At 42.9% G+C, this 14,688-nt stretch overlaps 1 protein-coding gene and 1 long non-coding RNA gene across 5 annotated transcripts in view; one reads left to right on the top strand and one right to left on the bottom strand.

The window, feature by feature from the left end:
• LOC146348425 (uncharacterized) overlaps window positions 1-14,688 on the top strand; it is a 30,704-nt gene that overhangs the window by 8,747 nt on the left and 7,269 nt on the right. Inside the window, exons 2-4 of one of the 2 annotated variants that reach the window (XR_014790631.1) lie at window positions 3,789-3,945; window positions 4,310-4,408; window positions 6,245-7,567. This is a non-coding gene — a long non-coding RNA (uncharacterized LOC146348425). Of the gene's footprint in view, window positions 1-3,788; window positions 3,946-4,309; window positions 4,409-6,244; window positions 7,568-14,688 lie in introns of those variants that run through there. The other variant, XR_014790632.1, reaches the window with a different exon arrangement.
• The window catches only part of DEF6 (DEF6 guanine nucleotide exchange factor), a 51,915-nt gene continuing 40,623 nt past the window's right edge, over window positions 3,397-14,688 (bottom strand). For all 3 annotated transcript variants that reach the window (XM_084853086.1, XM_084853088.1, XM_084853087.1), the window contains 6 exons: window positions 13,820-13,928; window positions 11,969-12,267; window positions 8,107-8,273; window positions 7,347-7,545; window positions 4,922-5,012; window positions 3,397-4,398 (listed from right to left, as the gene is read on the bottom strand). In XM_084853086.1, the coding sequence (XP_084709212.1) occupies window positions 4,193-4,398; window positions 4,922-5,012; window positions 7,347-7,545; window positions 8,107-8,273; window positions 11,969-12,267; window positions 13,820-13,928 (1,071 nt within the window). In that variant the 3' untranslated portion in view covers window positions 3,397-4,192. The remainder of the gene's footprint in view (window positions 4,399-4,921; window positions 5,013-7,346; window positions 7,546-8,106; window positions 8,274-11,968; window positions 12,268-13,819; window positions 13,929-14,688) is intronic.

The raw sequence follows: 14,688 nt of genomic DNA, 5'->3' as shown, positions 1-14,688 counted from the left end.
AAACACACTTTTACTGATGATCTTGATAAGCAGCAACAGAACAAGTAGGCATGTGGTGCTTCAACAGAGGAAGCACTCAGGAAAAAAGCTGTGGCTACTGCTGATGCAAAGAGTTTCTTCTTTGATGCCAGCTTAGCAGAACCAGAAATAAAAAGAGAGGAAACAGCTTCAGTCAGTGTAGCTTCAGCTAAAAACAAGAAATGTTGTTCAGCTGAAAATGGCACATGTGGCAGTAGACCCTGCCTAGGCCACTTTGTGGGATAGATGTTAGACCATAGCTCTCTACCCTGACTCCATTCTCAAAGGGCCTTTCAGGGCTTTGCTGAATAAGGCCTTATATAATTCAATACAATATTATATTAAGGTATAAGTCCTATACGATAAGACTAAGAAAAGGAAGGAAATGGAAAACGGAGCAATTCTTGCCCTCACTGGCCAATACAGTAACTATGTGATAAGACAGTAAAAGGGAGAGAGGCCCTCATGCATATAAAGGTCTCAGGTTCAGTCCCTGGCAATGCCTATAAAAAGGATCAGGTACCGGGTGATTGGAAGGACCTCTGCCTAAGAAGAGAACAGTTGTTAGGCAGAGTAGACAATATTGGGCTAAATGGACCATCAGTGCAGCTAGAGCTGGACCTCAAGGTCAAAGCCCAGGGTTCTGCAGCCTAGGAGCCACCCCCTGATTACCGCCCAGAGAGCAGCAGATGATGGGGCAGCGGCAAAGAGGCCTGACATCAACACCTGGGCTGCATGGACATGCTGGGGCCAATGCTGATCACTGCAAAATCCTTTAAAAGCATTTTAGAGTCAGGGGGCAGACAGCCAGGCATGTACATGGTTACAGATTCTTATTATTTTTACTTTAAATATATATTAATTCTCTCTACAACAAAATGGTGCTTATTCCCAAGTAAATATGTTTAGAATCAGGGAAGCAGAAGCAAACACCATTTTATTCTTGTAGTCATGATGGTGCCATAATCTAAGTGAGTTTAAAATGTGAAAGTGCACATGTTCAGAGTATTTATTTTTTTAATTAGGTTTAGCCAACTAGCTTTTGTTTATTTGCTCTAATGTGTCAGGAATGTAGAAGCTGTTGTAAAGCATGGAACTGGGGTTGGGGGAGAGAAGTATGTATGTATATTACATCTGGCTACAATCTTTGAGAGTCTCAATAAATATGTGGAGAGAGGTGATCCGGTAGACATTGTTTACTTGGACTTCTAAAAGGCTTTTGACAAAGTCCCTCATCAAAGACTCCTGAGCAAAATTAGTAGTCATGGACCAAGAGGAGAGGTCCTCTTTTAGATAGGTAACTAGTTAAAGAACAGAAAGCAGAGAGCAGGAATAAATGGTATATTTTCACAATGTAATCAGTGGAGTCCCATAGGTATCTGTATTGGGACCAATGCTTTTAAATTGTTCATAAATGATCTGGAATTAGGAGTGAACAGTGTTTGCAGATGACACCAAATTATTTTATGGTGGTTAAAACAAAAAAGCATCTCTCCAAACTGGAAGAATGGGCATCAAATGGTAAATACAGTTCAATGTAAGCAAATGTAAAGTGATGCATGTTGGGGCAAAAAATCCCAACCACATATATGCTGATGAGATCTGAGCTAGCAGTGATTGACCAACAAAGAGATCTTGAGGTTATGGTGGACAGATCAATGAAAATGTTGACCCAGTGTGCGGCTGCAATGGAAAAAAAGGCAAATTCCATGTTGGGCATAATTACAAAAGGCACCGAAAATAAAACTGCCAATATCATACTAGCTTTATACAAATCTACAATGCTTAAATACTGTGTACAGTTCTTGGCACTATACTTCAAAAAAGATATTATTAAGTTGGAAAAAGTGCAGAAACTGGCAACCAAAATGATCAAGCGGCTGAAGCAACTCCCTTATGAGGAAAGTTTACAATGTCTGAGTCTGCTTAGCTTAGAAAAAAACCAAGTAAGGGGAGATATGATAGAGGTGTACAAAATTATGCATGATGTGGAAAATGTGGATAGGGAGATGTTTTTCTCCCTCTTTCACAGAACTAGAACTGAGGGTCATCCCATGAAGCTGAATGGTGGGAAATTCAGGACAAATAAAAGGAAGTACTTCTTCACACAGCATATAGTTAAACTATGGAATGTGCTACCACAAGATGTAATGATGGCCACCAACTTGGATGGCTTTAAAAGAGGATTACAAAAAACTACCATGTCATGCAGAAGACTAGGCTAGAATTCTTTCCCCACAACACTGAATTTTCTATGTGTACAGAGGGTTTTTTTCTAATATAAGAAGGACCAAGCCTTCACCTGCAGTCTGAAATGATACAGTTCAGAAACAGTTTTACCATCTCGTCTATTATTCATGTATACTAAACCTATGCCTAAATTACTTTTCAACCATTTTTCAGAGAATTGAAAGCGCTATGTCAGAGCCATCATTGCTCATGATGTGCACACACTATCATCCCTCTTCAGACAGGTTCTGCAGGCTTTCTGTGGTGCTCCAAAATCTGTTTGATAATGAAAATAGTGGGACAAAAGAAATGAGTGTACATGCAACAGGCAACAATGGCTCTCTCATACCACCTTCAGCTCTCTGAAAAAACTATTGTTACACTCCAGTCACCAAGGGTACTTCCAGACCAACAGCTCCTAGCGCTACCACTCAAAAGGCATTGTGCAGCTATTTTGCCTTACCCTCCCTAAATGTTTTTGTGGTAAAAGGAAAGCGGAAGCAGTGGGAAAACACAGGAGGGTTGAAAGTGGAAGATGATGTCATCTGTACCCCTGTAAAGTTCCATGAATGAGGCAGGCTGATTGCACAGTAAAAAAAACTCATCTGGAAGCACCCCTATGCTGCAGCTGCAGGCACATTTAGTAGACAGCATACCCTGCTGGATTCAGTGGGACTTATTTCTGAGTAAATATGGTTAAGTTCACATTGTAAGTCATGTAAAAGTGCAGTTATGACCCTTACCTTAGGTTGTTGTTGGGTGTGTGTGTGTGTTTTAAATTCCAGGGCTTTGCTATTCGATTAAATAGCAAGAATCTGGACATTTTTAAAATGACTAAGACAGAGAGGCCTTAACTGCACTGTAACATGGAACCTTTTTTTCTCTTTCACTCACCCTCCCTGTCTTCCTTGATACCTTCATTCCCCTTGTTCTCCTTGCTACTGTCATTTCCCTCTTGCTGCTGTCCACAAGGAGATTCTGTTTACAGTTGCTTTTATAGGAAACTCTCCCTAGGACATCATCCATACTCCTGTAACCCAGTCACAGCAACAGTGCTCACAGCCCCTCTCTGAAAAGTTATACTGTCTCTCCCAATCCCTTCTAAATAATTCTTAGTTGGCTACTTAAGAAATGCACATTTGTAAACAAAGGGGGCATATATTTCACACTGTTTTCTAATGAAAAATAAAGAGCTACAATTTAAAATGCATACTACATAGCAATCTAGTGAAGACAACCATCAAATTTCTAGCTCTCTACAGTCTCTTTTTTTAAGCTGCTGGTTAGTCTCAAAAGCGTTCGGAACATAACCTTTTCAGAATTCAGTACACGAACTCTGGTCATATCTGTTCAGCAGCTTCAGCTGTTAAATAATAAAAGATTAATGAAAAAGGGCTCAAGCAGAACATTAACAACATTTCCCCCAAAGCACAGGACCCAACATGTTTATAATGTATTCCAAACCAAAATAGTGCGAAATTTATATTTTACCATTAAAAAAATGTTTTTAAGAGAATGACAGACTTCTTGGTGCATTGCAGCCGTGGTCACCACCAGCAACAACAGCTGCTAGGAATTCCTCAAGCCCGTAATAGCACAGTATGATACAGTGTGACCAGGTCATTTCTCCATCTGCTGAGACCAAATAGAGTGTACGACGGGGGAGTAATCCCAAAGAACCACACTTCTGTACTTGGGGTAAGCAAACTTCCATTTTGTCCATTTTATATACTTCAGGAACAGCTCTAGTGCACTAAGCAAATTGCCAGCATAGCCTATGGCTCACCATACTTCCCTATACAATTCTTTATATCTGTCCACTTTCATACGTATATATATATATATACATATATATATATATACCATAGTTATTGTTAAGCTGTCTTGGTGTTTACTCCTGGTCCCTAAATTTCAACAAGCGGGCTAGCTTCCCTTCTGTGGCTAATCAGAGGGTTTCTGAGCTGGGATTATCCTTATCAGGCATCTGCAGCTGCTTCTCAGTCTCTCCGTTTATGTTTTCTTTGCTCTCATTTTTCACAGCATCAGATTTCTTCTTTTCCAGATTCTGCTTCAGTTTGAGGGAGGAATCTCTCCTGGATAGGAGTGCAGGATTGAAGCCAGGGAACCCTCCACTCACCACTGTACGCTTCTCTAGAAACAGGTAAATAAAAGCACAGGGTAGTTTAGCTTTAAAACAACAACACCTAAACTACAAAAGCAGAAGCATTGCCATGCATATGCTCATCACTGTCACGTAAGAAAGCACTTTCTAATTTTAGCGTGGGTGTATGTGTGTGTTGTACAAATTAAATACAGCCTCCTCTAAAGTGGAATTTAGCAGTGATGGATAGAAACAAACAAGTTGGAAAGTTCCAGATTGCTGAAATTTAACAAGGACATTTGTGTTTGTATAAGAGGACAGAGGATCTTTAAAACAATAGTGCTCATAAACCCTAGAGGGATCAGACCTCTGTGAACACTTGGGAGGGAGATCAAAAGGAATCACCGCTATCAGTTTCTACAACACAAGATTATTCCCTAGTAGGAATAATAACTACCAGATACGGCTGTGTGCTTAGCTTGCAAGTTTGAAACAAAAAGTCAGCTGGCTACAACTGAATCAGACTGAGCTGTGGTTTTGCTCCAAATGTGCACACTTGGTCCAGTTGCTTACCTCCCGGTGCAATAGGGTGCATCAGTCGATTCATCTGGACATTCCAATGCTTTACATTGGTGCTGGCTTGTTGGAGCTTCCGCTGGGCCAGCTGCAATAGAACAGGAAAACAGTACTATGCAATTAGATAATAGTACTACTTAACAACTGTCTCACACTATCAAGTGTTCAGAGCGCTCTACATACAACTCCAAACCCTGAACCAATTGTAAGGCCTTGTCATCATGGCTACTGAATAGAGATCAGCAGGGAGGCATGCTGAAATCAACATAGATCAACAATAGGGTTGCAGTGCTTAATTAATCTAACCAGTTTAAAAATATTGACTAAAAAGGTACCCCAATTAATGAGTTAGCTGCTTAATAATTTGTAAATTATTTGCAATACATGTGTTGCTAAAAGCTGCAGGCGGCAAGTATCATACAGAGAACAGAATGCCACTTCTAAGATGACGTCTCACGTGACAAACGTGCATCATCTAAAAACGAAGAAACAATGTTTATTTCTTCAGAAGCATTGTTTTTACCCAGATGCAAATTTAATCAGTTACATGAATCAATCAGTGCACCTGAAGCTTCAGAGCAATCACTCATTCCAGAATCTTTCTCAAAAGGCAAAAGGTTGAGAATGGATGATAATCATAATAAGGTGCTTTGTCCGTTTTCAAAGAAGTTGCTGAATGACTGCAAGATTTGATCACCTTATCTCTATAACTATAAAAAGGGCTGTCCTTGAAGATGTTCTCGAAACTTCGGTTGGTACAAAATATGGTGGCTAGGGTACTGACTGGAACTTAGTATTATGATTCTATTACACCAGTGTAATCTTCACTGGCTCCCAGTTCATTTCAGGGCACAATTCAAAGTGCTGGTGTTAACTTAGAAAGCTCTTCACAGCTTGCAGCCACAGTATCTGAAGAAGCGTCTCTTCCTGCATATTTCTACCACAGCCCTGAGATAATCATCCTGCTCAGATTACCCTGCTGCTGTAAGGTGGATGGCTACTCAGGAGCAGGCCTTTTTAGTAATATCCTCCCTAGAGAGGTCTGTCTGGTGTCTATTTTTTTTATTTTTTTAAGCCAGGCAAAGACCTTTTGGGTCCCCCAAGCCTTTTAGTTCTTCTATATTTTTGCTGCTATGATGTGCTTATAAGTAGTTTTACTGTTTATATATTTAGTTCTTCTTCTAATATATATTTTGGCCTCTGCTACTTTTAACTGATTGCTAGTTCTGATTGCTCTATTATGCTATTTCTGGTTTTATGCGTATTTTAGATTTTATCTGTGTTTTTATTGTACATTGCCCTGCGAACTATTACTTATAGGGACTAATAAATCAAAGAAAGAACAAAAGACAGCACTTTCATTTGGCCGAAACCATGAGGACTGAAATGTTCTTTTAGCACTTCTGATCTCTGCAGTCAAGACTCATTGGCAGGATTCTTTTAACTGCACAAGCAATCCCAGCAATAACCTGGGATACCAGTGCTTTTAGGAGTGTCAGTGAAACAGCATTCAATCCAAGAGGTGTGCCCCCTTGTAATGTCACCACAGGCACTGCAATGGAATTCTCAGACGGGAGCTATATCTATGGAGCTATCTTTCTACAGTGTACCTGTTCTCTGCTAGTGGGCTTCTTTGGTCTGGACTGCATAGGTTGATCTAACAGTGAATGACTGCAAATATATGTATGTATGTAGGAGGAGGAGATGGTCTTGTGGGATGGAGGCTACACAACCACGGCCATTGGGCCCTTTTAAAACCATGATATAACCAACAACAAGAACACTTGGATGATTTATCAATATCACTGATGTATGCTTAACTGGAAAGTGGTTTTCAATTGAAACCCACAACTTGTCTTATCTGCTACATCAGTCCTCAGTAGGTACAACTCTCCTTCTAGCATTACCTGTGCTAGTGTAAATCTAAGAGTAGGTGTTTTGATAATCTCGGTTTGTTCAATATTAAGCAATATCATGACCTTAAAGACAACACCTGTTTTTAGCATGGAAATGTTGACTTCAGCAGTAAGCAATGTTACATTGCTCGTAGCTTCCAGGCCTACTCTGTGCAATCAAGTGAGTGGAGGTATGACTCAAGGCCGTTTCATTGTACCTTATGGAATCCCTTCCCTGCTCTCACCAGCTGGCATTCATGAAGCAAGCAAAGCATTTTCTGTTTGCAAAACTCTGTAGTAATCCGAGGTATTTAAAAATGTAAATCCATATAAGCATTTCATTGGTATGCCCAGTTGCATTTTTGGATGGCATATTTCACTGTTTTTAAGCATGACCCTCAGTCATTTGCCATCTTGAGCATTTTATCAGAAGGTGGGACAGAAGTAGATTAATAAGATAAATGACCCACGACACGAGGAACTCACTCCAAGGGAGGAAGGGAAGCAGAGACACCTCCACGACTCACCATGACATCCTGGTCCATCCTCTCTCGGTTAAATCTCACTTCTTCCAGCTGCTGTTGGGCCTCTTCCAGAAATTTGCTCTTGTTTTCCATCTCTTGCTTGAGAACCAGCTTTTCATGCTGGGCCTTGATGATGTACTCCTCCTGCTCTTCCTTCAGCTTCATCAACTGCTTCAATTTTTCCTCCTCTTCAGACAGCAACCTAAATAAATTGTGTAAGAGTCAATTACACTTTGTAGGCTCCTTGATGTTGAAACTTGTCCTCCTGTAGTTTGTAAAGTGCATGCACATTGATGGCAATCATAACAGTAATCATCATAATAGAAGAGAAGAGAGGCAAGGGTTCCAAGTAGGAGATGCAGTAAAGGACATTTGTTCTGACTCTGGCACAGGTCAGCTATTTCAGTCCCAGGTTTTCTCAATAAGAGGTGCGTGAAGTGCAAACAAAACAACTGAAGAAGGCTCACCTATTCTTGGACAAATCTCACTCATAAATGGTAGTCAAAGTATATGTAATGGTGCTCTGAAAAGTCATAGCTACTCAACATAATTAGCACAGAGATGTTTCGAGGAGGCTTGTGCAAGCCTTGGCCCTGGGATTGCTCACAGGTCTTCCAGCAGGGCAGATGGCAGGGGAGGGTATAAGCCCATGAAGGAGCTGACAATTACCCCAATCTATGCTTTTTTCTACTGTAAAAGTTGCTATATGGCATTATTTCCAGAGCTACTCAACAGAAGGCAGCTAGGCATTCACCAGCTATACCTGGCCTGTGCATATCTCACAGCCTCTTCATCCTGACGAGCTTTAACCTCCTGGTGTAGCGCGTCTTGGAGCCGTTGCTGCATCTCCTCCAGTTCTGTGATGCGTTTTCGCTGACGTTCTGCCTCTGCCTCCTTCAGAACCATCTCAGCCTGCATGGAAGCACGAGCCTGCAGGCATGTATAGGGAAAAGGCCATTAGTATGTAGAATACACAACAGCCAACAGCAGGGGGCAGAGTCTGCTACCTAAACACAGCCAGCCAGTAAACACTATGGCATGGGGTTTTTTTGCTTGGGCCATTAACAAATGCATTGCCATTTTCAATATAGATCAGCATGAGTACAAAGAAAGATGTATAAGAATGAACTTGGAATTTCCTCAGACTTGGAATTTGCGGGGACAAAAAGTATTGGAATATTACGGGCCAAGGGCCTCCAATCTCCAACCATATGAGACTTCTGCATGTTTGCCTTAGTGGCTAACAAATGACGCTACTAGGAATATTACCATGCTGCTATGTGCCCTGGAATATGGCTGTCACTTTCGAACTGGGTGGGGATTGCATAGAATTCTACTTAAAGCAAGGAAAATATTTTTCCATGACTGTCCTTTGTTGCATATAGACAAAATAATACTTGATGGATGTTGATTCCTTTCACAGCTTTTTTTGCATTAGAAATGCCATGATCATGCAAAAGACAATAGGAAAGACACAGGTCATGACAGGTCCCTGTCTATCTAATCCATGAATGTAGGCAGTTTATCATTTTATCTTGTCTTCAAGATGCCACAATATAAAGGAAAATTACAACTGTGAAGCTGTGTAGTGCACGCCTCAAATAGTTACCCAACATCCCTTGGCCTACATTAAGAACTCTGCCTGAGGATATTAACTCCTCCCCCTGCCCACATCCAGTAGTGCAGAGGTGGGGAACCTTTTCCAGCCAGAGGGCTGAACTGGTTCCAGGCAAGCATGTGGAGGGCCACATCCCAAAGTGGGCAGGGCCATGCACCGCTAGCACGTGGCCTCACAACACGATTGCCCCCCCACACACACACATTGCCACTTATACATTGCCACTTTAAGAACCTGATTGCAATGGGGGAGGGGCAATTCTCAAGGGAGGGCTGCAGTGTTGGAGAGGGGAGCCCTTCCATCCCCAGGAACCCCTGCCCCTCTGTGTGCTATAATTAGGCTTGAAAAAAGCCTCCATTGACACTTTTAAAGTCTTAATGCAGTCTAGGTCGGGGAGCAGATCACTGATCAGAGATCACTGATTGGAGATGAGTGTCAAGACTGGGGCCTGCATCTCTGCAGAGGCCTCTCGAGTGGCCGTGGGAATCGACTAATCCTAATCAGATTAGGAACAGTGCAAAGGGGCGGGGGGAAGGGGCGGGACACATACCAAAGTTTCAAGGAGTCAGAGACAGAGAAGAATCTGTCCAGGTTCGGGCTAATCAGTTGGATCAAAGTCTGACCATAACCTCTCCCTCTGGGGGAGCAAAGCAACTCACAGGGTGTGTGTGTGTGTGTGCGCGCGCGCGCGTGCGTGCGTGCATGTGTGTGTGTAACAGATGCAAGGATCAGATGTTGCGTGAAGAAGGAGGATCAAGTTCTGGAAGGAAGACGTTCCACAAGGTTGGCCCATCACAAGAGGTCTCTAGAGGAAGACCCTCCCTGAGGGCGGGATTAGGAAAGCCTTTCAGGATCTGTTCTGCAGGCTGGTGCCAGATTTGCAGCAACTTCTCTCCTAACAATAGTGTAGCCCTCAAAGGGATCTTTAGGTAGTCTATTTAGTATTGTGCCAGCTTAATTCAGGGATGTTAGCGCTAGGTTGTGGTAGGATGACAAAGTCTGTAACCCGAACCTCTGTGGGACTGACTGATTCACATAACAAAGCCCATTTACTTGGAGATCAACTTCTTTGTTTGATAAACACACCAGGAGGCCTCAGCACTTGACAATAAGGTAGGGAAGCCGGCAGGCCAGATAGGGACCTGCTGCTGGCCACATTAGGCCCATGAACTGGAGGTTCCCCATCCCTGCTGCAGTGGAATCTGCTCACATAGCTATATATGCCACAACTTACCATCTCCCTGTCTCCACTTGTCCTATCTAGAATGTTTTCAGCCAGTTTGGGGACACCACAGGAAAGCCAGGTGACTGCAACACTCCCCAGTCTGTAATCCTATCCCTGTATAGGGTCATGTACCTGACTTTGTCAAACTCTCCTCTACAGTGTAGCAGTCTCTGAACAGCTCTATAGATTAAGAACTGCTGGGCACAGCCAGAAGGTAAAAACAATGTTTCGCCTAGCTCTAGGGCTCCAAGGGAAACAGCAGAGCTAATAATAGCAAGAACAAAATTGCAATGGCAGAAAGCTCCCCACTGTAGGCACCACAGGCTTTCTTGCTTTTTTGCCTTGATACAGCTGAATCCTATCAATGAAACCATAGCACCATGGTTTTCACTGAAGGGCTGTGGGCCATTGGTGCCTCGTAAAGACTCCACGTGCAGTTCATTTCTCTCTCCTTGCTTGAATTGATAGAGTGCCTTCCTGTCCCAACAGACACCGTGCCTGAAGCATCACCCCTTGCAGCGCTTAATGCTGGTGCATCCAGACTGTGGTGCGAGAGACCCAAGATTAGCCTCCCCTCCCTTCCCTCTTCCTTAAAGCACAATTACAGCACAAGTCAATGTATGTCTACTCAGAAGTAAATCCCACTGAGTCCAATGAGTCGTATGCCCAAGTAAGTATGCATAGGATTGCAACCCTAGTGGCTCAATTGTGATTAACCCACTTGCATTGGGGGGTGAGTGAGAAAGTGGATGGTCATTTGAGGTAAGAGGGCACAAGTGTGTGGGGGGGGCATTTTGCCTTCAAAGGCCCTGGTTTTGTGTTTTTATATTCCCCCCTTTTTGTTTTGAAGGAGGTAGCTGGGGCTTGCCCTAATGGACTTCAGAGTACATGTACATCCTTTGCAGTTGCAGTCTCTCTCACTTTTAAAACAAAATTTATCCTACATTTTAGCCTTGGTTAGGCACAGTAAGTAGGCGGCTAGGATGATTTTGCTTTTATTTTTTAAAACTATGGTGGGGTTTATGCCTCTGTTGGTTTGGCAAATCATAGGGCAGGGTGAGTTTCTAGAGACGGCTGTTTTTATAAATTAGTTTGTTTTAATAGTTATAAGCTGATAAAAGCAGATATATAGGAAAAGCTTCTATGTTTGGGTGTTTTATTGAAGGCTGCCTAGGGTGTGCAGAGGCAGGAACATTAGGCATGCGGTTGGCAGCTGTTGGAACAGAATGCTGGACTAGAGATGCCTTTGGTCTGATCCAGCACAGCTCTTCTTATGTTCTTAACATGTTGCTTCTTGAGTCGTATTTCAATTAGGGGATGTACAAACAAATGACAAAAATGCCCATTAGGAACAATGGGAGCTCTCTGAAGGGGGGTGTGTGTGTGTGTGTGTGAACATATTAAATCGGCATTCCCCACACTTTTGCACATCCAGTTACAGTAAGTTTTGCATTTGATTATTCTGTGTTAATTTTAGTAGCGAGTTATTGTGGCTCTCACAGTGAATTTTTTGTTTGCCGAAGTGGCTCCCTATTTCCAAAACAGTGAAGACCACTGCCACAGTGTATTGCTTTCCATGATTTTATGAATTTCAAAAGGATGCATTCCAGCTCAGCCAGGAGGTCTAGGCTGGACCTGTTGCACAGGAAAGGAAGCTAGGGGACTGGGGATGGGGGGAGACCCCCACAAGACTCTATTCCAGCTATTTCATTGATGGTTCTGATACCTTTGGCAAGTGATGGACATAGGAGCCCTCTCAGTATCTGCCTTGCTTGCACACACCTGTTCAGCTTCCCGCAGTTGTATCTCCAGCATACTCTGCATTTCCTCATGCTGCTGCTGGCGCCGCTGCTCTTCTTCCTGGAGCAAAAACTCGGCTTGCCGCTGCGCCTCCTTCAGCAATTCCAGTTCCTGCAGCTTGCGCTCCTTCTCTTCCTGCAGCTGCTTCAGGCGCTGCATCTCTTCCTCTTTGGCAGCCTTCTTGCGCTCTCGCTGCTCTCGCTGTTCCCGCCTCTTCTGCTTTAAATCCTTGTGCAGGGACTTCTTGCCTTCTGCCTGGAGGCGGATTGCCATTTGGATGGCTGCCGAGGGAGGGAGGAAGGGAGGGAGTGGCAGAGACGTCAGTAGGGACCACACTTTTTGCTGACTGGGTCAGAGACCTTAAGGGGCACCTTGTCCTATATCAACCTGCCCATCCCCTTAGGTCAGGGGTGCTGAGCCTGGGGGCCAAATTCCATTTTGGAGAAACTCTCAGGGGCCGCATTACAAGTATAGACGGGACCAAAGGCAAAAGGGGCGGGGCCAAAGATACCAGCATATTTTAGCTTTAAGTTCTTACTCCCTGCAATTAAGCCTTGAGAGAAATTTTTCAACCATTTAGAATGGGGTAAAACTGCTCAAAAGCTGGGAAACCACCAAATGACTGGTGTGTGTGGGGGTAAGTGTGGGGCCAGGCCACATGGGGAACCCCAAAGGGCCAGACTTGGACCTAGGCCAGCTGGACTCAGCTCCCAAGCCTAAGGTTCTGTACCCCTGCCTTAGGTCTTCTCCCAAGGCCATCTTCCAAGTGCCACCCTTTCCAGCTGTGAAGTGAGTGGCAACAAGGGAGCTATGGAGCCCCTACTATAGAACAGCCTCTCCAAGAAGGATCACCTGGCAAAGATATTGTTTTCTTTTCGATGCCAAGCAAACCCCAGGCATTCTCATTAGCTGAAGTCTTCCTTTTAACTTGCGGAATTGTCCATTATCTTTCAGCATATTTAATTCATTTTTATTGTTATGTACTGCATTTTTTAAATTATGTAAAACGCCCTGGAATTGATTTTCATGAAGGGTGGAATGAAAATGCTTTAAATAAATAAATAAATAAGCACATAAGATTTCTAGCATTTCAGCACCCATGTTGCCCAGAAATTACATATTGCTGCTTTCTTAGCTTGGACTTTATACTAGGATGTAAACCAAAGCTTCCTGAGATAGAGAGAGCTTCAGCGACTGAGTGGTATAGAAATGTCAATAAATGAATACATGAATACATGGCAGGCTTCCTAACTGGACTGCAAGGATCATAAAAACCTTGTAGTGTGCAGAGAAAGACATGCACACGTGCACGCGTGCACAAAGGAAGGGTCAGACTGGTTTCATCTTATCCAGTCTCCTGTTTCTGACATTCACCACCGTCTAGCCCCTAGTAGGCGATCCAAGAAATATCATCCAAATCCCAAATAGTTACAAGACTGGCATTAAATCCAGAAGCATGGGTGCGTTTATCTTTTTATTAAAATGTTGGCAACTTAAGTTGCTTGTTAGGCCACTCAAGGCATACAGGGAGATGGCCAGTCAATGAATGAAAACTGCCCACAGATTAAAGTGGGGAGCCTTCTGCAGCTGTTCTTGCTACTTACAATTTAGGGCACAATCCTATGCACGTTTAGACTGAAGAAAGTTCTACAACTTCCAGCATGCCCCAACCAGCATTGCTGGCTGGGGCATGCTGGGAGTTGTAGGACTTTTTTGGGTCTAAACATGCATAGGATTGCACCCTTAACTTCTTAATTTCAGAAAAAATCCAAAGCAGCAGGTAAGAATCCTGCCTTTCAAGAAGCAGCAGCACAGAAGCACCACAGTACTCACCAAGTGTCCACTCCTGCCTTTGCCTGGTGTCTGAGGCACTCATTTCGTATGTCCGTGAGGCGGTTTTCACACAGAACATACACCGTTTTCCATCTTTGTCAGGCAAGATCTTAGAGTCAGAAAGGAAGAAGTATTGAAACCTTCCCCTCAGCTACGTGCCACAGTGCAAGGCACAAAATGCATGGCCTCCAGTCTAGGGTGACAATGATCCCCTTTCTGATGGCACCTCCCAAACTTGAAACAACAACAAACTGGCCAGTTCGCCAGAAGATGGACTTCTTGCTTACAATAAGGACATAAAGATCTTGAGAAGAGTCAGCACTTTCCTAATGGCATTAGCTAAATTCTGCACCAGATTTAATAAGGAAGACAAAACAGGTTGTATTGGAGAAAACGGATAGTTCAAACATTTTAATTTTAGTCATGCATATTTTATTTTTTGTTTGGTTAACAGACACTTTTATAAAAGTTGGAAATTCATTTCAGGGAATTTTTATAATTAATTTTAATTTGCTAATAATTTTCTTTGGCCTATGTTCAATGTGTCCATTTTTACTTATGTAATACTCTGGATATTTTCTTTCTGTTATGTTGTGTTACAGTGTGATGACCTACCGTTATAAACAATAAAACTGAACTGAACTGAAATAACAACACTCCTATCAGGACTCTGCAAACTAGCCTAGGAGGAGGGATCCTGACCTCTTGCTTTTTTTGTATAGTAGGACAACTGAGGGTTTGTTCACATAACTGTATTTATCACTGGATGACTGAAATGATCACAAGCTCACAAAGATGTGAGAACAGGCTGTCATGGACAGAGCCTTCTTATTGCATGAATACAATAATTGAGGCAACCAAACAAAATG

This window comes from Heloderma suspectum, chromosome 4 (genome assembly GCF_057233095.1).
Source record: "Heloderma suspectum isolate Gila_16-S chromosome 4, 16-S_ref, whole genome shotgun sequence".
NCBI lineage: Eukaryota > Metazoa > Chordata > Lepidosauria > Squamata > Helodermatidae > Heloderma > Heloderma suspectum.
The sequence above is the reverse complement of the archived record's forward strand: the minus strand, read 5'-3'. Positions and strand labels throughout refer to the sequence as shown.